Below are 23693 nucleotides of genomic sequence, written 5' to 3'. Positions count from 1 at the left end.
GTACATCCATGACACAGAGTGGCGATGGGGGAGGTTAGAGGAGGCTTTAATTTCAAAATCCGTCAGTTTTCTCGAAAGATCACATTTTTTGAGGCGGAGCTAATGAAGCTTTTTAGTTGCAGGTAGGCCCATTGAGGGCATGTCACTCCTTCGTCGAAAATTGTCAAATTCTTAATAGGGGTGGGGATACCCCTCCTGGACACGTCTGAGTCTATCTCTGGATTTCACTCCTTTTAAAAAGGATTTCTCAAGGCCTGGCGGGAATTCAGGGTTGTCAATTATTGGGGTTAAGGGGCCTGGGAGGGTGGACAAGCTGCCTTTGGAGGTAAACTGATGGAAGGTCTTTATAGTGGCTAATATCAGAGGGTTCGCTTTTATAAGATCAGGTAGGCAGGATTGAGGTAGCCAGGGGATCTTATTTAGTGGTATAGTAGAGAAAGCCTGTTCTGCCTGGATCCATCTTTTAGAGGAGCCAGGGTAGCACCACTCTAGTAGTCTGCTGAGAACCGCAGCCTGGTGATATTTGTGGATGTTTGGAAGTCCCAGGCCTCCTTCAGTTTTGTCAAGTGCGAGTATAGAATGTTTAATTCTAGCTGGGCGTTTGTCCCAGATAAACTTGTTAATGGAGGTTTGTAGAGATGCAAAATAATTATGAGAGAGATAGACAGGTACCGCCTGACTCACATAAAAAATACGTGGTAGTGCGTTCATTTTTATGGATGCAATGCGTCCGAACCAAGACAGGCGAGGTAAGGAGCCCCACTTTTGGATGTCAGCTGTTGTATTTTTAATAATTGTGAGGAAATTCAAATCTACCAGCTGTGTAAGCTTAGCAGGTATCTGAATGCCTAGGTAACACAGAGATGTTTTGGCCCATTGAAAGGGAAAAACTAGTTTCAGGTGTTCACAAGTCGGAGAGGGGAGAGAAATATTGAAGGCTGAAAATTTAGCTAGGTTGATTTTGTAATTAGACAGAATTCCAAAATATTTCATTTTTTCTAGGAGAAAGGGTAGGGTAGTATTAGGAGAGGATAAAAAAAATAAAAGGTTGTCTGCAAATGCAGACACCTTGTGCTCATACCCACCCATATGAATGCCCTTGATGTTTGTGTCCTCTCTGATCCAATTTAGGAATGGTTCCAAAACTGTAATAAAAATTAAAGGTGATAAAGGGCACCTTTGCCGGGTGCCATTTGCCAATTGAAAGGAATCTGATAGGAAGCCATTCACCTTGACTTTTGCAGTGGGCTTGGCGTAAAGTAAGGAGATCCAGTCAAGCATTTGTTTTCCCAGAGACATGTGATCTAGAGAGGCCTTAAGAAAATCCCAAGCAACTCTATCAAAAGCCTTCTCGGCATCCGTCGAGAGGAAGAATCCCTCCGACGAATGCCGAGTTAGCCATGCATCGACACCTATAGCTCGCATCGTCCCATCTTTTGCCTCTCTCCCAGGTAGGAAACCAACCTGGTCAGGGTGGATCCTGGACTCCAGAATAGGCAACATTCTGGCAGCCAGGATTTTGGCAAAAAGCTTCAGGTCAGTATTTAAAAGAGAGATGGGACGATAGCTAGCACAGGACTGTGGGTCCTTATCTGGCTTCTGAATTACCGTTATGTGTGCTTCTAAGAGTTGCTTCGATGGAGTAGATGACTCCGAAATCTTATTAAAAGCATCTAGAAAATGGGAGCACAAGGTGTCTGCATAGAGTTTGTAGTATTGGGCCATAAGGCCGTCTGGGCCTGGGCTTTTATTTGGTTTTAGTTCCTTTACTGATTTACTATTTCCCCTCCCAATTTCTCCCAATTTCAACATCCCGTATTTTTCGGACTATAAGATGCACCTAGGTTTGGAGGGCAAAATCTACGAAAAAAAAATATGCTAAACCTGGTGCATCTACAGTGCAGGGGCGTCTTATAAACCCTTTCCCCCCAATTATTATGTCCACCTGTGTCCTCCTACCCCCTGTGACCTCTGTCCTTACAATGTCCTCCGTTCTTCTGTGTCACCTGTCCGCACCCCCTGTGTCCACTGACCATACCCCTGTGACATCTGTTCACACCATGTTGTCTGTCTGTCGCCCTTTGGCAACTGTCTATCCTCTTGTGTCACCTGTCGACACCCCCTGTGTCTGCTGGAGGATGCAACACTCATAGCCGGGACTGTGTAAGCGAGCGCACTCTGGTCTGCCCCTGCACTTCCTTCTGGGGGGGGGGACACACATGGCTGCACATTTGGACTATAAGACACACCTACTTCCCCCCCCCCCCCCCCCCCACGTTTGGGGGAGAAAAGGTGCATCTTATAGTCCGAAAAATACGGTACTCTTTAAGTTCAACTTCAGAAGTGTGTTTGTATATTAAGAGATGTACGGTGTACATCAAACACAGTTGGTTGTGAATGAATGTATAAAGCACAAGCATATGTGTGGTAAAACTAGATGATGTAAAATGGCTTTACGCTAGCATTTGAACATACACATTTTTGAAGCTAAGAAGTGGGCCAATGGAAGGCAGCAGTTGCCGCTTTTGATTTGTTCTTTCCCAAGCTGCAGACATTTGCATCAAATGAGTGTAGATTTTGCATCAGCTCAGAATTAATAACCTATCATTGACCATCCTAACTTCCATTTAAATATGCTGGGTGCCTGACATTTAGGACAATTCTTTATTTAATATTTTCTGATTAACCAGTACTTACTGATACGAATATTATTACTTATATGGAAATCTTGTCCTCTGGCTTCACTGGCTGCTTGGGTGTTCCAGTGTCACTCAGAAGCTATTGAATCCAAAAGATCAGCATTATAGCTTGCCACCTGTCTTTGTGTATAGTTAATCAAGATGGAAGCTCTAATAGTTCTGCTAGGTTTCCCTTAAAGCGGAATATAACCCTGCATTTCAACTTTGCTCTAAAACATTATTTACAGTGTATTATATGCAACCAGCATTTTTTTTTTACTAGACCAGCATTGGAAGGGTTACACAGGGCTTTAAAGTTCCTGGAGATTTCTGCAGATGCATCCACAAGCTGAAATAGATACATTTTGTTTACATAAATGTATCTAATTGTTGAATGTGACTCATCTCTCTGACTGAGAAGGAGCTTGGAGGACAGCCAAAGAGTGTGTAACATTTATCGATAGATACATGTAACTAAATAGAATGTATCTATCTGAACTTCTGCATATCTCTCCACGGAACTTTAAACCTCTGTGTTTAACCCTTCCAATGCTGTTCTAGTAAAAAAAAAAAATGCTTTTTGCATATAATATGCTGTAAATAATATTTTAGAGCAAAGTTGAAATGCAGGGTTATATTCCGCTTTAAGTCCTCCTGTTGTATCATAAAGCAGTTGAATAATTGGGTACATGTCATATGCTGCAATCATGAAAAAAAGCATATGGTTTCTCTTTTCCCTTAGACGTTGCTTTTTTGTATACTTTTCATTAGCATTTTGATTACAAGCATCTATGTGTTTTCAGTGGCTAGAATAATTACACCGTGTGCATATGTGCTTTCAGTGTTGTGACCTAGGATATCATGCAAGTTTGAACAGAGCGCTGAGAACCTATCTCTCTGCTGAGTACAACCTGGAGACATCCCGACACGAGGGCTTAGACATAATAGAGAATGCCGTTGATAACCTGGAGCCCAGAAATGACAAGCAAAGGTTCATGGAGATGTATCCCACAGCCTTCTGTCCACCAATGAAATTTGAATTCCAACCTCACCTTGGTGACGAGGTAAGAGAAATCCAGAAATATTTTACATACTATTGGATGGGCTTTCAAAGGCAGCTACAAAGAATTCTGTATGTAAGAAATGGCCCGGAGCAGTCCACATTGAAGGAATGGTTCCTAAGATGCCCATACACTTATTAATTTTCCCAGCGGATTTTAACACTGTGTTTTTTTTTTCTTGGGGGGGGGGGGGGGGGGGTGCGGCATGTATTGGCTACAAATTGGCAGTTTCTTTTTTATAATTAAAGTGAGACTCTGATCAACAGGGCCAGATTTACCATAAAGCACTGTAGGAATGTGCCTACACAAACCTTAGCTTGTTTACTGTTAGTATAAGCACAGTGCAACAGCTTCTGCTGTATATACTGGTGGGGTTCACACACACCTCTAATTAACAATGCATCACACTCTAAGGGCCGTTTCCACTTGGGCGTTGCGAATCACCGAGGTAAAAATTTGCATGCGGATGCGAATTTCGCATACGGGTGTATGCGAATTTTCATGTGAAATCGCATGCGAATGCACATGAATGACGCTGTATGCGAATTTAACCATGGCAGTGCCTGTGTGCTTTTTCATTGATTTCATGCGAATTCACGTACAAATTCGCATAAAATTCGCATACACCCGCATAGCGGTATGCGAATTCTGATGGCTCTGCCATGCGGATTTTTCACGCGGACAAAAACGCTCAGAAATCCTGACAAGTGGAAACAGTCCCATCCACTTGCATTGGCTATGCGAATTCGCATGCGGCAAACGCATGCAAATTCGCAATAGTGGAAACGGGCCCTCAGTGAGCTGGATGTCATTGATCATTAATAATTGAACAGGCTTCTATTTTTTAACTTCTTACTTTGTGTTATATTTTTTTTCCCTACTATTATTTTTCGGTAAAGTTCCTTTTTCATTTATAGTCCCAAGCCACACAATTTTAGCATTTCTGTTAATGTAATTATGTTGGTAAAGTTTAAATATTTGCATGTCTGTGAGTGCTGGCAAAAGCACTTTGTAGGTATTTTGTAATCATACATTCAAAAGTGGAGTGGCCAACATATTTCGCAAAGTATTAAACAATCCTATTTATTGTGAGCTGTGTGGCGAGTACAGCTGCGCTTAGACTGCCAAGAAAAGCAAGAAACAAACTCTCCCAGCTGAAAATGCTGAGCAACCCCATCTGGCTGACTCAGGATGTGGAGAGTTTATTGTATGCTGGACGTGATGAACACGCACAATGAGCCACTCAGCTGCATTGTTTTGGTTTGATTCCATACCATTGTGTAAAATCACTGATGTTCAGATCTGACTGAAAAACGATATTTTATCTCTTCAACAAAGGTTTGCCAGGTCAGTGCCCAGCAGCCATTACAGGGTGAACTCATTCTTCGGTACCAGCAACTGCAGTCTCGACTGGCTACGCTGAAAATTGAAAATGAGGAGGTAATAAAATGACGCTTTCATTTATGACCATGTAACTGGGAGGTGTGTCATTCAATAAAGCAATTTATGTGCCATATAGAGGCTGAAGGTCCTCATTCATGAGCATCCCACTTTTCCATCATAAGCAGTCACACTCTTCAGAGGTTTGGGGTTTTTTTACCTGCTGAGACAATTAAGTGGAAAATGTAATTTTCTGGTAATATGTACAGATGTTGCCTTATAATACAAATGTTTCCCACCTTAACTGGGAATCACGGCAAGTAGAGGATACATTTCCATTGGGGTTTTTCATCTTATAGATACTCAGCACTGTTGAGATGATTTCCTCCATAAGATAGTTGCATGATGGCGACATGACTCTGTACGTTGCCACCTTAGGCAAGCAAGGCTGTCCAAATAATTCATATTTGCAAGCAATGAAGCAGATTACAGCATAATTTAAAGTAATTGGGTATCATGTGAGTCCATGAACAAGTGGTAATACATTTGTGGAGCCCACTAAATACAGATCCAGTTACACTATGTTGGAAAGTACATGTTGTGAACAGAACATAGGGCAAATCTACTGTTCTGCACTCTATGCAGCTTTACCACCATCTCTGCATAGCGTGTTTAGGACACATAAAGAAAATAAAATCAGTTGAAGGCTAAAGATATACTTAACAGTTTCTGCTGCATCTGCATCTCTTTGTATGGACCCTCCACCCCCACCTGACCCTATCCAGCTCAGAAGTGAAGTGGGCCAGCTTATGGTGAGGTGGGGCAGAAGGACGTGGCTGTATCCACAAAAAGTCCAGATGCAACTGGACCAGTCAGAACTTTCTGCAACTTTTTCTTTTATCTGTCTTTGGAGAGTCTGAGTCTGGGCCCTTTTCCACCTGCAATCGCTAGCGTTCACGCTGAACGCTAGCGATTGCTGAATCGCAAAACCGGCGATTCCCCCGACGTTTGCGGCCGCGATTTTGCTATGCTATGCACTGCATAGCAAAATCGCGGCAATTATCGCTCCGCCTCGCGTTCCCCGCAAAAACGAATCGCGGTAGTGGAAATGACCTACCGCGATTCCCATGTTAAAAAGCAAACCGTAGCGATTGTAAAATCGCTAGCGGTTTGCGTTTTTGCGATTCAGCATCGCAAACGCCGCTAGTGGAAAAGGGCCCTCAGGCTGCTTTGGATAAAATCTATAGTCTAACCAGCAGGTATCAGATCTTTATACCACTGACAGTTCAAAGCCCCTTTGGTCAGTCAGATTCAGTTACATTGTTTATTCAATCCATATGTCCTGAATATTTACATTCCTGCACAAGCATCACTTGAGATTTTTTTCAATCAGATCTATCTATAAGTAAGTCACAGGGCATGTTTGCTGAATATTAGACTTCTTTACTACATGAGTAAAGCAAGACACTTTTCTTCATACAAATATTGGCAGTTGCACTAGGACTTTGGATTCAAATTAATAAAGAATTTGTTTGCAGCATTTCTTATTTTCCTAACATTTTAAGTTTATACATGTGATAAATATAACACATGTATATACACCCTACGCATGCATATTCTTCAACAAATAAACGTACATTTTTTACCAGGCATGATTATGAGTTAAGTGCTGTGGTACGGTGTCATTGTATGGCTTGTCAGTTGATATACGTGGTACAATTGCAACCATCTGTGCTTTTCTTTGCCTTAAAATAGCCTGCATTTGTTAAAAAGGAAAACAGTGACTGATCGTGAACTGAAATGTTTATTTTTATTATATTGCTTAAACATACCTCGCTGTTCAGAACGCCTTATTCCCTTGAACTTTAAAAGTACAGGAAGGCGATTATCCTAAAAGTGTTGCCTGCATTCACAAGTATAACATTTCCTATCTGCAGCAAAAATGTGAATTTCTATCCAGATCCAAATAAGACAGATATGTGGAATAAAGCCACATAACATGCTTGTGATAGCCACCCAGAAGCAAATGCAGATTACAGTGATCAATTGGCAACATTCGTTTATGGCCGATGTGAGAGTTCAGTGTTATCTTTTTGTAATCTGTTATGTATTGTTGATGCATATGTGTACAAGGCTTGCTTTACCCTGGTGTGGGGTATCTGGTACTTGTGTGGTGCAGGTTATCTATTAGTTTTATATGAATACCGTTTCCTATTGGTTAGTGTTTTGGTTGGAACTTGGTTGAGGGGTTCTGGCACAGTAATCTGTAGTCATAATCGCACTATGGTGTGCGCTATTTTTTGCACAACAGCACTTGTTTTCTATTACCATTAGAGGTAATAGTACTCATTGGTTTCTTTAGTTTATAGTTTCTTATTGACAGACTTGTTATGCCCTGAAGAAGGGACGTGTGTCTCAAAACTTTGGCTTGTTCTGCAACAATAAACATTCATTTAGGAAGAGCCAGCTTATGTTTTGATTATCTTTATGTAAAGGTGGATATACATTTATGGATTTTTTTTTCATCACTATCTGAACAATTTGATCGAGTTTGCTAGAAATCGATGTATTGCGAAAGATTTCTGGGTGAAATCAGTTGGTTGTGAAGGACAGAGAATTTCGGTCAATTGGCAGTGGGTTGGGGGGGCATTGCGACTGGCATTCGATTTGATGGCCTTCACACCTGTCCATGGTGCAGTTCCAGTCTCTTCTCTTGCTACTGGCTGCATCCTACTCTCCTCTCAACAGAGTTCCAGGCTGCCTGTGTGACGTCCCAAATGCCAGAGGCCAAATACCAGGAGCCCCTAGTGGTCACTTAAGGTACATCTGTGTTATGTCACAAATGTGCCCGGGGGGGGGGGGACGAGAGAAAATTTGTGTGGAGGGATCGGAGTAGATAGACCCCTCTCTGACCAGATGATAGTTTGAGAGGGATCTATCTGTTGGCAATATCAATCAGTAGATGTCCACCTTCACACTTAAGTTTCCTTGATCTAAGATTACCAATTTGCTGAGATTTGTAGTTACTCTGCAGTAAAGTAATAACAACCCTCATCCTATGTGAGGAATTCACTGACCAATCAAAACTGAACTGAAGTGTACAAAACATGAAATGCAAGCTATAAGTGATATATATGTTACGGCCAGAACCCGAAGTTTGGCCAGAACTCGAAGTGGCCGGCCACTTCGAGTTCTGGCCGGCCAATGTGCGAACTGGCCGCTGCGCTGCGGCCAATGTGAGAAATGCAACAATTCCTGTAAGGTTAATGTTATGTTGTGGCCGCAGCGCAGCGGGCAAATGTATCACATCTTAGTTTATTCAATGAAATTAAGCCGCCGGCTTTTTCTCTGCCTCTCTCCTCTTCCCGCCTCTCTCTCCTCCCCCCGCCTCTCTCTCCTCCCCCCGCCTCTCTCTCTCTCCTTCTCTTATGGGCAGCCGGCGGGGACACGCGTGTCCAGGAGAGTCGTTTGTCGCGGCAGGAGAGCAGAGCGGGGAGGCTGCAGACATTGCTTCTGCCAGCACCCGCTCTGCAAGAACGGCAGGATTCCCTGCCGCGACGAACGACTCCGGAGGGACACGCGTGTCCCCGCCCGGCTGCCCATAGGAGAGCGAGAGAGGCGGGGGGGGGGGGGAGGAGGAGAGAGAGGCAGATAAAAAAGGCAGTTCGCACATTGTCGCCGGCTTAATTTCATTGAATAAACTAAAGATGTGATACATTTGCCCGCTGCGCTGCGGCCACAACATAACATTAACCTTACAGGAATTGTTGCATTTCTCACATTGGCCGCAGCGCAGCGGACAGTTCGCACATTGGCCGGCCAGAACCCGAAGTGGCCGGCCACTTCTAGTTCTGGCCAAACTTCGGGTTCTGGCCGTAACATATATAAAGAATGCATTTACATGTTTCCACTATTTTCTGTTCAGGTTATTATAATTAGTATTTTAATTACACTATTAGGTATGTATTTATACAACACTTACATTTTCCATAGCATTTTACAGAATACTCTGAGCTATGCTTGTCCCTAATGCTGGGAACACACGATACATTTTTGCGGTCGATTCTCTGCTTGATTCACTTATCTTCTGCTCGTCTTTATGTTTTTTCCAATCACTTCTTTTAGAAATCGAGCGGAAAACAATCGAGTGGAGAATTGGACATGACAGAATTTATTAAACGAAGGTATCTTATCGGAACGGTTCTACCACAAAAACGAAACGTGTGTTCCCAGCATAACTGTTCTTCAGAGAAGCTTACACTTTAATGTCACTTCCACAGTTTAAAGTTGCCGATACACTGTTTTTATTAGATAAGCTGTCTACCACGCTTGTTTACCACCTACACAACTTGACATTCGACCCCATGTCAGTATAAATCCTATCACATCTGTCAGAATGTCACCATCACTGAAGGCTTTGATCTCAACCACTCCTGTTCCTGTTTTCCTTGCCTCTAATGTATTAGCAGTGTATCTGCAGCTGTACAAATCCCATTAGGTAACCATGGCTATTACAGCTGGTGCTTAACGTTTGCCTTTTCCTCTAATGCTAGGTACAAACATCCAGTTATTAAGGCAAGATCATTCCACAAAACTGCAAAAATATGCCACCACATAGAACTATTCAGGACAGTAGACGAGAGACTGAGTGTAATGCTATGTTGGGAGAGCTCCTCCTCTCCCCCCCCCTCCCCCCATACACTCTTTTTGTACTACAGACAGCAGTTTTTTTGCTCCACAGACCCCGCCATCACTTCTGCAAATGCCTGCCTGACACGGGGCTAACAGGATAAACCCAGCTTTAGCTACAGCTCTTAATCCACATACACATTTCTGTATGTCAACTGAAATGATCTTTAGTGATGTTTTTTAGTAACAAGCACTGTACAGACACTTCTCAGCTCCTGGCTCAGCTTTTTCAGCTCTGTAGAGAGGGAATGGTAGAGAACCAGTGATCCAGCACCCTTCTTTACGCTAGGAATACACCATACAATTGTATGTTCAATTTTCTGTTAGATTTACCTGCCTGATAGATAATTTCCAACATGTTGGAAATTATCTATCTAACCACCCATCTGCCTAGCAATTAGGCATTGTTCTACTCAGCAGGGGATAACCAGAAGACAATGCACCAGAGATAATGACCAGTCTCTACAGTAAATCTAACAAAGTTGTATGGTGTATTCCAAGCATTATGCTGGGATTACACGATACTTTTTTTGCGTTTAATTCGGCGCGCGATCTATTAGCCTTTCGATTTTCTGCTCGATTCTCTTATCTTCCACTCGTTTTTCTTATCTTTTTTCCATTGACTTCTATAAGAAATAGAGCGGAAATGAATCGAGCGGAACATCGGACATGTCGGAATTTTATCATCGAAGGCATCTATCGGAACGATTCTTGCAAGGAAAAAAAAAAATATATAATGTAATCCCAGCATAAGGGATGTCAAAGAAGGCTCCCATACAAACAGATAATTGTCCGAGGCAAATCTTCAATGAAGGTGGTCATTGGCTGTGTGTTTTCCTATACAAACGTAATGTTTTCAGCAGATTTGATTATGAGCGGTTATTATTTTTGAGGTTTATTTTGCAACATCAAATCAACATGCTCTAGGTATGTATCACAGCACCTCTTTTCAAGCAGACATCATATGACGTCTGCATACTGGCTGTTGGCTACGATGCCGGATGATAGTCCTACACCCCTGGAAGATGTATAGCCAACCACTATTCTTAAAATATCAGCGTGCCCATCCTATTTAAGCCATCACTGCAGCTCTCCTTCCATTTGATTACGACTATTCCTGTTTCCTAGCATTACCCAGGTTCTGCTGTTACTGTCTCTGGGATCTTCCATGTTAAAGTTAGGAGGATGTGTAATGTAGGAAGGGATGCTGTCTCATAACCACTTTTGATAGAAAAAAATAAGGTACCAACACATCTGTATCCAATAGAGAATTGACCACAGTACATAGCTTCAGTAATAGTTGCCTGAAACGGTCATTCCTGATTAATTCAGGCAGCTTTACCCAGTAGAAAGATGTCCAGCTGTCTGCCAAGCGCCATCAAGAGGGAAGTGGGAGGACTTTAGAAGCATGCTGTAGGTTGAAGTTAAAATATTTTGTTGAAGTTGATGCAGAATTATGGAAATTCTCTATGTAAATTTATACGGCGTGGAAATGGGCCAGGTGACTCCTACCAAGGTGGAATTTTATCAATTTTCAAGATCATAACGCATCAATTGTTTGCTTCCGATGGACCTTCCCTGTTCCTGAAGACACGCTTTAATGTATTTACATTTAGATTTTTAGAGAAGTTATGTAAAACAAAACAAACCCTGTTCTTTCAGATAAAGAAAACCACAGAAGCCACTCTTCAGACCATACAGGACATGGTGACCATTGAAGACTATGATGTGTCTGAATGTTTTCAGCACAGCCGCTCCACGGAGTCTGTGAGGTCCACAGTGTCAGAGACATATTTGAGTAAGCCTAGTATAGCCAAGAGGAGGGCCAACCAGCAAGAAACAGAGCAGTTCTACTTTATGGTAAGAGCGTCAATCCCTGCTCACTGCTTTGCAGTTGAAAGGAAATATGTCTAGCTATAGGTTTCCCATGATGTGCATTTCCTTTGCAGAAATTCAGGGAACTTTTGGAAGGAAGCAACCTCATCACCAAGTTACAGGCAAAGCATGATCTGCTTCAGAGAACTCTTGGAGAGGGTAAAGGTAAGTTTCTCACTGATCTGATGCTTCAAGGTGATGTAACCGTTTTGGGTGGTTAGCAGATATTCTACTCCCGAATTTTACATTAACTTATAGAAGCATTCCGTATTATTGCCTGAAATTTCCACTGCTTCAGATCTGCTCACTGGCAGTGTATTTGAGGTCTTTGATTACCTCCCTTAGCTGCAGGCTTTGCATTTATTCCACTTTTCTTGAGTATTAAAGAGATGCTGAACAGGAAGGTAAACTCAACATAGGCCATCCTTTTGTACAAGGGATATTTAGGTCAGTGCTGTCGAACTTCATGATAATTTTTTCAAACTACATGGTGGAGTGCCGACTAGAAAAAATGGATTCCCGCAGTACCAATAGTGGGATAAATTGTATAGATAAAAAGTACAGTAGAATCCCTTTATAAGTAAACTCCAAGGGACCAGGAAAAGGAAAAGTTGTTTGCTATATCAGGAGTTTTACTATATCAGAATTGGTCTTACATTGTATATTTATACAGGTGTATTTGCTGGGACCTAAGGACTCAGTTTACTGTATCCAGAGGTGTACTATAACCAGATTCTGCAAAAAAGGACGAAGTTCTGCACAAAATTTTTTGTTATAGTCCCAACTTTATTGATACAGGTAAAAGCCATACAGCCAGGAAGCTAGCTTGCTGGCTGTATGGCTTTTACCTGTATCAATAAAGTTGGGACTCTAACAAAGGATTTTGTGCGGAACTTTGTCCTTTTTTGCTGTATATATGGGTCAAGTCGCCTAGTTCCAACACCAACCTAATGTCCGAGGTGTAGCGGATTTCACCTACTTGCTTAAAACCAGATTCTACTGTACTGATATAACAAGTGGATTTGCTAGCCCCTACTCCCCAAAAATAAACCTAATTTGGTAGCTTTTATCTCCTGTCAAAATACACATAATCTTGCAGCCCCCCCCCCCCCCCCCCCCCCCAAAAAAAGTAAATAAATATTACACATAATCTTGCAGAGGTTTCCCCCAAAATAAATGTAATCTGGCCTCTCTTCTCTCAAAATACTGATCATCTGATCTTTATAGAGACTAGTTGCTGCCCCTTGAATTACACTCATCTCATCAGGCAAGAGAGCTGAAGGAGACATCCACGCAGATATTTTACAGAGGCACTGTAGTGACCTACAGTGGAACGTAGAACATAGTGAATTATTAAGGATATCCACTTTTACATGAATTATCCTGGTTTTTAACATCAGAAACGCTTCCTATACAGGTATCTACTTATTGCTATATGTATCCCTGCCCTCCCAGTAATGTCACAGACTAGGCTGTTTAGCTATGGGGTTGCCAGGTATTCTTTCTATTTAGTTTGGAACACCGAGTATACAAAAATTCTGCGGAGTTGCACTTGACAGCAGCAAAGATGTCACCACCTGTGATACAATTCAGAATGTAAATCAGGGAGAGGAAAGGTTGAGGAAAGGTTTTACAATGGCAAACACTGACTAAGTTATGATGTTGTAAAAAAAACAAATCTGTAAAAAAATTTGATAAATATGCAATTTTATTAATTACATTATGTTCAGTAGAGTTTCTCTTTAAATAGGTTTCTTGCAAAAGTACAGGCCTGCATTGCTTATATTAATGTGAATTTACTATCATATGCATTAAAAACAGAAGGGTGAACTAGAGCATTAAGGGCATTAAATTATCAGTGCAAATCTTCCTGTATCCTAAGGTAGATTATGGATTTAAGATGAGAAAAGCAGTGTGAAGTTATCTGGTGTACCCATTGCTAAGGATTACATTTGTTTTCTGCAGTCCCTGGGGAGATGAGTGCAAGATTCAGTCAGCTGTTTAATTACATCTACTGGGAAGAGATGCATCTCCTCTGCTTTTACCAGCAGATTTCTTATCTTGCTTTGTAGTCCTGTGTGTTCATGGCGTCTTTCTTTCTGAAGATAGGATTTATCGGTTTGTGGTAACTGTAGGGATTTGATTCTGCATGGAACAGACTGACCGCTCGGGTATTAGCAGACTTCAGATAATTGTTACCAGTCCGCTCATTACTGTGTGTTTGGACAATGACTGGATGTTTGTGCAGGCTTCCCTAGTCTCCTGGATAGCCCTGTTCAGTGGTCAGCTTGCTCAGATGTCCTCCGCTGAGATGGAGACCATTATCAGAAGGGTGTGCCCTCTTCCTGTCCCCTCTCTGCAGCAATGATCTTTTGTTTAAAATATTATTCTGTAGCTGTATTATATTGCTGTACATATCCGAATGCAGTTTTAAAGTGAAAATTGCCACAAACCTACATGTTCTCCTACATAGCAAGTTTGGTTGAAGAAAAAAAAAAGACATACGTTGATAGAGTTCCACCATCAAGTTGGAGTGAGCTCGAGATGTTTCCCAGGCACCACTGCTGAATATATGCAAATTAACCATTGTACCCTTAGAAGCTAAACACACCTCCAGAACCGCTGGAATGCAATGATGTGTCAGCTTGTTAATATGTACAGAGCCAAAATAATCCAACATGCATACAGACTGTTTCGGATTGTTTGATCCTCATCAGTGCATGGCATGGACTAATTTGGCTCTATGGAGTAGGGCTTGTAAATCCGAGAGGCACAGACTAACCAGCAAGCTCATGGTGACCCAGAACTCATTGGAGTGTGTAAGGGACTACAATGGTCCTAAAAGCCCCCTTACTAAGATGTTAAGAAAAACAAAAGTTTGCTTTCCTAAAACAGAAAGAATTTGCGATAATTCAGGTTGGAGTGAGCTCGAGATGTTTCCCAGGCACCACTGCTGAATATATGCAAATTAACCATTGTACCCTTAGAAGCTAAACACACCTCCAGAACCGCTGGAATGCAATGATGTGTCAGCTTGTTAATATGTGTAGCTTCTAAGGGTACAATGGTTAATTTGCATATATTCAGCAGTGGTGCCTGGGAAACATCTCGAGCTCACTCCAACCTGAATTATCGCAAATTCTTTTTGTTTTAGGAAAGCAAACTTTTGTTTTTCTTAACATCTTAGTAAGGGGGCTTTTAGGACCATTGTAGTCCCTTACACACTCCAATGAGTTCTGGGTCACCATGAGCTTGCTGGTTAGTCTGGACCATCAAGTTGATAACTTCATAGTTTAAGATTATTAAAATACCCTTTTATTTCCAGCCAACTATGAATTTCCAAAACTAGCTAAAGCTGAAATCATTTCTTTACAAACTTGAAACTTCTTGAAGGGTACTGACTGCCCTAAAAATTCCCATTCTGCAGCAGGAGTAATTAGCCCCACAGAGTGGGAGCTTGTTACTCGTGTCATCATCTAAACTAATCCATTGGCTAGCAGGGAACTTGGATACCCCCATACGGCAGTCTCTGTTTGGGGCCATGTTAAATATTTGTGCTTTGTCGGCATGTATTTTATGTGCTTCCATGAAAACAAGCTAAAGAAAGGCTTTATTCCTATTGCTGGCAATCTTTGCAGTGCATTGTGCTGAAATGGATAAATGTGCCATTCTCTGCAGTAGAAGACTTTTACTTACTTCATGAACTTTAATTTTATTAAACCATAACTTACAGATTTTGTTTGGATTCTCTGAGCCAAATAATTACCTGTATTTGTTATTCTAATTTTACTTCTGTTAGCATAATTGCTATCGCACAACATACTCTCTCTGCACAGGGAGCACTGTCATGGAAGGGGCACTACATATAAGTACAAGGGTGGACAATATATAGGTGGCTCTATAAATAGCTGGGGAGAAGAACTGGATGATAAATGTTAAATAACATGAATCAGAAAAAAATTAACCATTAAATATTTACCAATTTTTTTTTTAAGTGGAGGTTATCTTTAAAGCAACTGTGAAGCACATCCCAGTAATATAAACAAAGCATATGATGAATAATGACATAATTAGGGGCTACCTGCAGTGACCGCTGCATGTCTAAAGGTTAATGCATGCTGTGGAATGGAGAGACCAGTAGGGGGTAGAAAGGAGTTTCTCCTGACAGTGAGGGGCCTTCTCACATTTTTAGCAGCAGTAGCACGTTTCCTGGGTGTAGTTCTAAAAGGAGAATTATTATTTTATTGTGCAGTTTTCAGATAATTTGCTCAATTTATATTGTTTATTTCGGGGTCACTTTACGTTTTAGAAGCTTATTTGCATTGTGCAGGGCAAGCATCAAATACACCTCCAGGTGCTCCTCACTTCTTGGAAGCAGTTTCCAGGCCCATTCACATACAAGCCTTCTCTATTATGGGCATCTCTACATTTTCAGACATTCCAGGGACTGTAGGTTGAAAAGACAAATTGAAGTAAGGAGGGCAGAGCTCCTCCATTGGTCAGTGAAGCTTTTATCATATTAAAGAACCAATAGGGAGGCTTGAAAGATCAAAGATGTGGATCTTCCTCCTGACACTTAGCAACAGTAGTAATTTGCATTATGCATTTGAATCAACACATTATTTTGTCACACTGTTTTTCTCTGAAGGTGACTTTGATTTTGCAGTTTATCATGACATGTTTAGTTTATATTGCTCAGGTTTATTGTAACTTGTAGTGTAAAAGAAAGTCCCAGTTACATATAACATCGGTACACGGGTGTAGTTATGTGCACGTTTGCATATTATGTCTATATATAACTATGCTTTTCTTTTTTTGTATCCAGGCCATCGAGCAGAATACATGACTACAAGGTAAGTAAATAACTGAGCACGTTTATAGCAACATATATCAGTTCTCTTTGTAGCCTCACCTAACTACAGCTACAAGCAGCATTTCTGCTTCACTGTCAATATACAGTATATTAAAGAGAACCAGCCTAGACAGGATTTATACAAGGATGAGGAAAATGTCTCCTAGTGTTATGATTGTAATTCTGTAGTGGACATTAGTGATTGGAGCACTGGCTCCCATTACTGATGCTGTCAGTTCAGTCCTGGACCTTCATCCAGTCACCAATCCCGGAGGAAAGCCTCAGGATAATGCTGCTTGTGCTGCTTCTCTTTGGAGAATTTACAAAGTCAAGTGAGCTGGTGTAAAATGCAGAGCTGAAGAGTAAATAAATAGAAAATTGTAACGATAAAATCCATAAATTGGATTAATTGCCTGCAATTTGAAATGCAGTAGTTTGCATCTGCAATTTAAAACTATGTGCTGTATAGGAGCTGAGCAGTCATTTCTTTAGACATGGTAACAGTCTGTCAGGTACAAAGGTGCTCAAAAATGTCACAATGGATTGATTTTATAAAGAATAATTTAATAAAGCCTCAAAATAATATATGTCACTTTTGCAAAAGATTATTTATTTTGCACCCAGCTTTAAAGGATTGCATGGCACACGTTTTTGAACTATTGTATAGAATATTGTATGCAAAATCTACACGTAGGTCACCAACTTTTGATTCTCTAACCTTGTCCATTCAGAACATGCAAATGCATAAGTCCTTATGTCCCAAACACAGAACACCTGCAGTAGAAACACAGGAATGCAGGGTGCTGCATGGCTGTATTTCATGTGTGCATCTCACCAGTAATTGTTTCAGGCAACGATAACCTGGCGTGTGTGTAGCTTTGGAAACAGAATTTCTATCTGGTTCCTGTCCTCCCAAGTTGTTCAGCTCTTATATTACTATTATACACATTCCTCTCAGCTCTGGCATTCTAATTGGTATTGTGCATAATCAAGAGCGATTAAACAACAACTGTTGCTTGAGGCGAGACAGTTGCCGTGGCAGCAGCTGACCAGTTTCACAGGACCTATACCAAGCTTAAGTAGAATATCCCAGACAAAGCAAGTAAAGCTAAACAAGGACACAAATCTATTCTTTCACTGGTATGTCTGCACAATCCGGTCATTGCATAAGCCAAGCTGTGTGCAACTGTCTTCAAAGGAAACTTGAACTGTGAGAAACCCTAAATCACCCTTGCGCTATCCGCCTTCTAAATGTGCAACTTTCTTGGTTGTAAGGCTGTTTTTTTGCCTGTGATTTAAGTAAATCTGGTCAATGAAGTGCAAATAATTCCGTCTTGCATGTAAATTTTATGCAAATGGCTTATGCTGCTTGGAACTGAATCTGTAAGTTTCGGCAAGAAGTGAACCTGATTGGTCCAGTGTCAAGGTGCATACTATTTGCATCAAAGCTTCAGGCAAACCAGAATTATTTGCATCTCATTGAACATTTCTACCATTGAGCCATCACAGAACAAGTATGCAGATCAGATGGTCTGACATGGTGGTGGCATGTCAGATGGTGATGGTGGACATGACTCAGGCTCAGTCTTGTCTGCATGCCTGTTTGGGTCAGTGACTCAGTGCTGAAACCAAATGATCAGCAAAATAAGTTTGTTTACAAAGGGATCTGCAATTACTTCTAGTAGAGCATTCACGTAATTTCTGAACTCTGTTTTATAGGCTTGATTGATTGCATAATTATACTGTAATGTGTGAGGAGATGCTGAGACTGGCACATTCCACAATTTACCGTATATACTCGCAAGCAAGCCGAATTTTTGACCCCCCAAAAGTGGGCCAAAAGTTGGGGGGTCGGCTTGCTTGCGAGTCATGTTTGCTCCTTATACCCCCCCCCCCCCCTCCGCCGCCGCCGCCGCTGCTATTAGCTTACCCGGCGGCTTCCCATATCCCTCCCTCCGTCTCCTGCACTGGCTTGTAAATAGTTCGCAGCAGCTCGCCCCACGGCGGCTGCTGTGTGATGACGGAGGAAGCTGTAGGCAGAGCGGTTCCCATAGCAACGGCGATACACATCGCCCGTACAGGAAGCCGCTCTGCCTACAGCTTCCTCCGTCATCACACAGCAGCCGCCGTGGGGCGAGCTGCTGCGAACTATTTACAAGCCAGTGCAGGAGACGGAGGGAGGGATATGGGAAGCCGCCGGGTAAGCTAATAATAGCAGCAGCAGCGGCGGCGGGCGGGGGGGGTCGGGACACTATCTACCTATACTGAGCACTATACTAGCTATACTGGGCACTATCTACTTACATTGGGGCACTATACTAGCTATACCGGGGCATTATAATAGCTATACTGGGGCACTATTCTAGCTATACTGGGCCCTATACTAGCTATACTGAACACTATACTGGCTATACTGAACACTATACTAGCTATACTGAACACTATACTAGCTATACTGAACACTATGCTAGCTATACTGAGCACTATGCTAGCTATACTGGGGGCACTATACTAGCTATACTGGGGCACTTTACTAGCTATACTGTGGCACTTTACTAGCTATACTGTGGCACTTTACTAGCTATACTGAGCACTATACTAGCTATACTGAGCACTACCTACCTATACTGAGCACTATACTAGGGCACTATACTAACTATACTGGGCACTATACTAGCTATACTGAGCACTATACTAGCTATACTGGGCACTTTACTAGCTATACAGGGCACTACCTACCCATAATGGACACTATACTAGCTATACTGGGACACACATGAGGGAATCACACGGCCAGCATTTCCTACCCCCGGCTTACATGAGGGTCAATCATTTTTTTCTGTTTTTTCAGTTAAAAGTGGGGGGGTCGGCTTATATGCGGGTCGGCTTGCTTGCGAGTATATACGGTAGTTTTTTAAGGTGTGTTATATTTGTATATAATTAGATAAAGTAAATTCTTCTATGTACCCGCATATGTGTGTCATGCAGTGCATTACCATACTGCAATGCTACTGCCGCACTGTGAATGACGCGTAGGTTGCATTGCAGTGTGGTAAGCCACGTTACAAAGCAGCCGTTACATTGCACCACAATGCACTACCGTGAACGTGGCCTTTAAATGCTGGTTTAGGTTTCCTGATATTTATAGTAAGGGAAAATGATAAATGTTACATTTTGTGCTTGTAGTAAATGCAATATTATTCTTAACACTATTATTTTTTTTGTCACCCACAAAGCCAGTTAAAGTGAACCATGGGTGAGAGTTTTATGGAGGCTGCTATATTTATTTCCAAACAATACCAGTTACCTGGCTGTCCTGCTGATCCTCTGCCTCTAATATTCAGCCATAGATCCTGAACAAGCATGCAGCAAATCAGGTGTTTGTGACATTATTGTCAGATCTAACAAGATTAGTTGCATACTTGTTTCTGGTGTACTTCAGACACTACTGCTGCCAAGTAGATCAGCAGGGTGACCAGGCAGCAACTGGTATTGTTTGAAACACAGGTGTGGAACTCCAGGCCTGGAGGGTCAGATCCATGCCAGTGTTTAGGAGGGACTGAGAAAGAGAGGAATGTGTTCTACCTGATGAACAACACCTTTTCTGATTCAGACCCATCAATTAATTTGAGCTGTGTCAAAAATGTGTGAGGACCTCGGCCCTCGAAGGACCAGATTGACATCCCTGGTTTAAAAGGAAACTAATATGGCAGCCTCCATATCACTCTCACCTCGGATTCACTTTAAGTTCAGTATAATTTGAAACTATTTTTTGTCATGCCAGTTTTAGTGAATGTTGTTGAGAAATGTGTATTGTCACTTAATGCTAATGTTCCCTTTCCCAGGCCTCCACATGTACCCCCTAAGCCCCAGAAACAAAAGAAGCCCAGACCCCGCTCTCAGTATATAACTAAGTTGTTTTACGGGGATCTGGACACATTCATCCAGGTATTGGCACTTGCAATGCTGGCACCTTTTGCTTCCTGTGTAATGACAGGGCCTCACTGCAGCTGAGGAGCGTCATTACATTCTACATTGTGGTGGGCTGTTGTTTCCCTTCTGATCAATATCCTTCCTGAGTGTACAGAGTGAGATGGACGTGTAACCCCTTCCTCAGTGATGTATGCATTATTCTGCACTGCACACAGCGACATTTCTGCAGTGAACTCTGCTACGCATAAAGTTTAGAGCAGGAAACACTTCCTCAAAAGCTTTCCTGTTATTCATTTTTAGAGAAAACACAGCCATGACTCTGGTTTCATTGAACTGCATCTGTGTCGTTCATATTATTGGGTCAAGTGACACCAAATAAACCATTAATTTTCCATCACATTTGTCATGACATTTGTACAATAATCATTAGGAGTAGGGCTATTTTTTTGGGGGGGAGGGGGGGGGGGTTAGGCATCCCGCTTCCCAAATCTATAGCTCTATATAGCTCTAGTTATATAAAACTCCAGATAATGGCTCAAAGTGGACTAGTTTTCAGAACACTTTATCTGGTGAAGCTGCTGTTAGAAGCTGAAATTTTATATGTATTCTGCTTGTTCTAATTAGTGGAGTTTTGTCACATGTCCACCAGGAAGTGGAATACAAGCCAACTGCTGCCAGTTAGTTATCTGGCATCTAACTACTTTTCACAGCCTCATGCATTTGATCAGCTGTTACTGGCTTTGATAGTTTTATGGCCTGCTATGAGATACTGGTGGTAATGCAGACAAATGAATTCATAGGTGGGAGTACAGAATTCCATTCCACTCAATCTATGTTTAAAAGCTGTCCCTAGGGAGGGACCTATGTCTATGCTGCTCATAAACCTAGTAGGGCTTTGCAAGCTGAGTAGTTTAGAGATGAACTGTTAACCATTTGCTTTGAAAACTCAATATTAACATAAGTAATTCCAATTTTCAGCCTCTACACATTCACCCAAAAATTTGATTGGCCAGAAATGTATCCTTTATAACCTTTATTTTATATAATATTTGCAATCAAATTTTTACATGGCAACAGCTTAAGGACCAGAACTGCTTTTGGAGTCCAGCTCCAAGTACCATACTGGATGTATCCAGATCAGGAATCCGGTTTTATAAATGGTTATACACTTCAGGGCATCACTTTGACAGTTCTGCTCCTTGTAATTCCTAGCGAACAGTGCAGGCAGCTTAATGAGCAACCTGCCAACACTTTTGGACAGTCGGTGCATTTCATTATAAGCCAGCACCATGCAACGCTGTGTATATTTTGACCTTTGGTAGGCTCCCTTAAACACAATCAATCATTGTTATAGCTGTTAGTGTTGTGGAAGTCTGTACAGGGTTCACTGCAGTACAAGGATTGATCAGAGCCGGAAATTTGTCTAATTGGGATTGGTGCACTGCACTGATTAAGGTTGTTTGCTCCATCTTCTCTGTTTCTCAAGGAATGCTTACTATGAAATTAGTAAAAAAAAAAAAAAGAAAAACTCAATTCCATCTTATACCTTCACTACAGTTATTCTCTACCTCTTTTCTGTCCTGAATTTCTAATAATGCTTCTAGTCGGGGAAGAAGGAATTCGCACACAAGACATCAGGTATTATGCTCTTGGCGACACTCACTTGCTGTGCAGCCATCATGACTCTCATCTACATCTTGCTTTGCAGATGGTCTCTGATCAAGGGAATGTTTGCACACAAGAATAAATTGTATTTGGGGGTTTAGGGTGGGAAGCTGGAGCTGTGTCCTAACAAATGTCCAGGTACCCATAGGAAAGTAAACCTCTTTTACCAAGACTGGCAGAAATTCTGTTTTTGGTTCAGGTTCCGGACTATCTTCCTGCAGTGCAGTGGCTTTGGTCGCTTAGAAAATAGTGTATTTTATTACTAGCATTGAATTCCATGAACTACAAATGATCAGGTCAGTGGAGATGTAGTCTAGGCTAAATAGAAGTACATATGTCTAAAAGTAAAATGTTCCGTTATATAGGACCTTAGCTATACTTCATATCCTTTCTTGTGTACATAGGCAAACCACATATTGGGCCTATGCAGGGCCTTCAAATCTTGACAATTTAGATATCTGGAATTCTACCTAACGTTTACAAGCCATGTAATGGTGATACCAGCTGTATCACATTTCATGAACCCCATGCTGGTTTTGGGGCGGTGTCTGTCATGCTGGCTTAAGGGCCTATTTCCACTAGCACGCGTTTGAACCGCGCCCCGAAATCCACATTAGTTTTTAATGCATATATGCTTTACACATACGCGATTTTATGTGAAAATTAGCGAATTTCCGTGTTTGTAACGTGGATATATGCGGCCCCATCAACTTGCATTGGCCGCGATTCACATCCAGATCGCACCCGCAGGCGAAAAAATGCAGCATACCATCCAGATTTTTTTCTGTAAGGTATCCAAAAATTCACATTGAATGGAAACTGCTCCATTCAATAATGTGTTGCATTTTGGATGTGGAAATTCACATGTGGAATCTGCGTGTATTGGAAATAGGCCTTTAATAGAGAGGCACAAATGCTATATATTTCTGTGTCTGTAGTCTGCAGCCCCCCCCAAAAAAAGTCTACAATTACATTTAGAGGTTTTGACAGCTATCTTGCTACAATTTACATGCACATATCTCATTTAGATATTGGATTTCGTTTATTTACCTGTTCTGTTTATGAAATATGTGCATACTAAGTATGCAAACCTTTAACATGCGCATATTACTGGTATGTTTTTTGTAATTAGTACCGTATATACTCGCAAGCAAGCCGAATTTTTGACCCCCCAAAAGTGGGCCAAAAGTTGGGGGGTCGGCTTGCTTGCGAGTCATGTGTGGGTGGGTGGGTGGATAGGTGCTGTCCCTCCCCGCTCCCCCTGCGGCCACCGCTGCTATTACCTTAGGCGGCGCCGCTGCCTCTATCCCCGTCCTCCTCCGGTAACTCATTCACAGCAGCGCGCCCCCCGCTGCTGTGATGACGCAGGAAACCATAGAGAGCGGTTCCCATAGTAACGGCATCACGCTACAGGAAGCCGCTCTCTATGGTTTCCTCGTCATCACAGCAGCGAGAGGCGCGCTGCTGTGAATGAGTTACTACCGGAGGAGGACGGGGATAGAGGAAGCGGCGCCGCCTGAGGTAATAGCAGCAGCGGCGGCCGCAGGGGGAGCGGGGAGG

The 23693-nt window shown here is 42.0% G+C and overlaps 1 protein-coding gene across 7 annotated transcripts in view; it reads left to right on the top strand.

Annotated features, from left to right (window-relative positions):
* SRGAP1 (SLIT-ROBO Rho GTPase activating protein 1) overlaps positions 1-23693 on the top strand; it is a 220951-nt gene that overhangs the window by 151986 nt on the left and 45272 nt on the right. For 3 of the 7 annotated variants that reach the window (XM_068276769.1, XM_068276768.1, XM_068276773.1), the window contains 6 exons: positions 3521-3742; positions 5078-5179; positions 11471-11668; positions 11758-11848; positions 16509-16536; positions 20381-20483. In XM_068276769.1, the coding sequence (XP_068132870.1) occupies positions 3521-3742; positions 5078-5179; positions 11471-11668; positions 11758-11848; positions 16509-16536; positions 20381-20483 (744 nt within the window). Of the gene's footprint in view, positions 1-3520; positions 3743-5077; positions 5180-11470; positions 11669-11757; positions 11849-16508; positions 16537-20380; positions 20484-22025; positions 22107-23693 lie in introns of all 7 variants that reach the window. The other 4 variants (XM_068276772.1, XM_068276770.1, XM_068276774.1 and 1 more) reach the window with 3 other exon arrangements.

This window comes from Hyperolius riggenbachi, chromosome 3 (genome assembly GCF_040937935.1).
Source record: "Hyperolius riggenbachi isolate aHypRig1 chromosome 3, aHypRig1.pri, whole genome shotgun sequence".
Classification (NCBI taxonomy): Eukaryota; Metazoa; Chordata; class Amphibia; order Anura; family Hyperoliidae; genus Hyperolius; species Hyperolius riggenbachi.
This window is presented reverse-complemented; position numbering and strand designations above follow the sequence as displayed.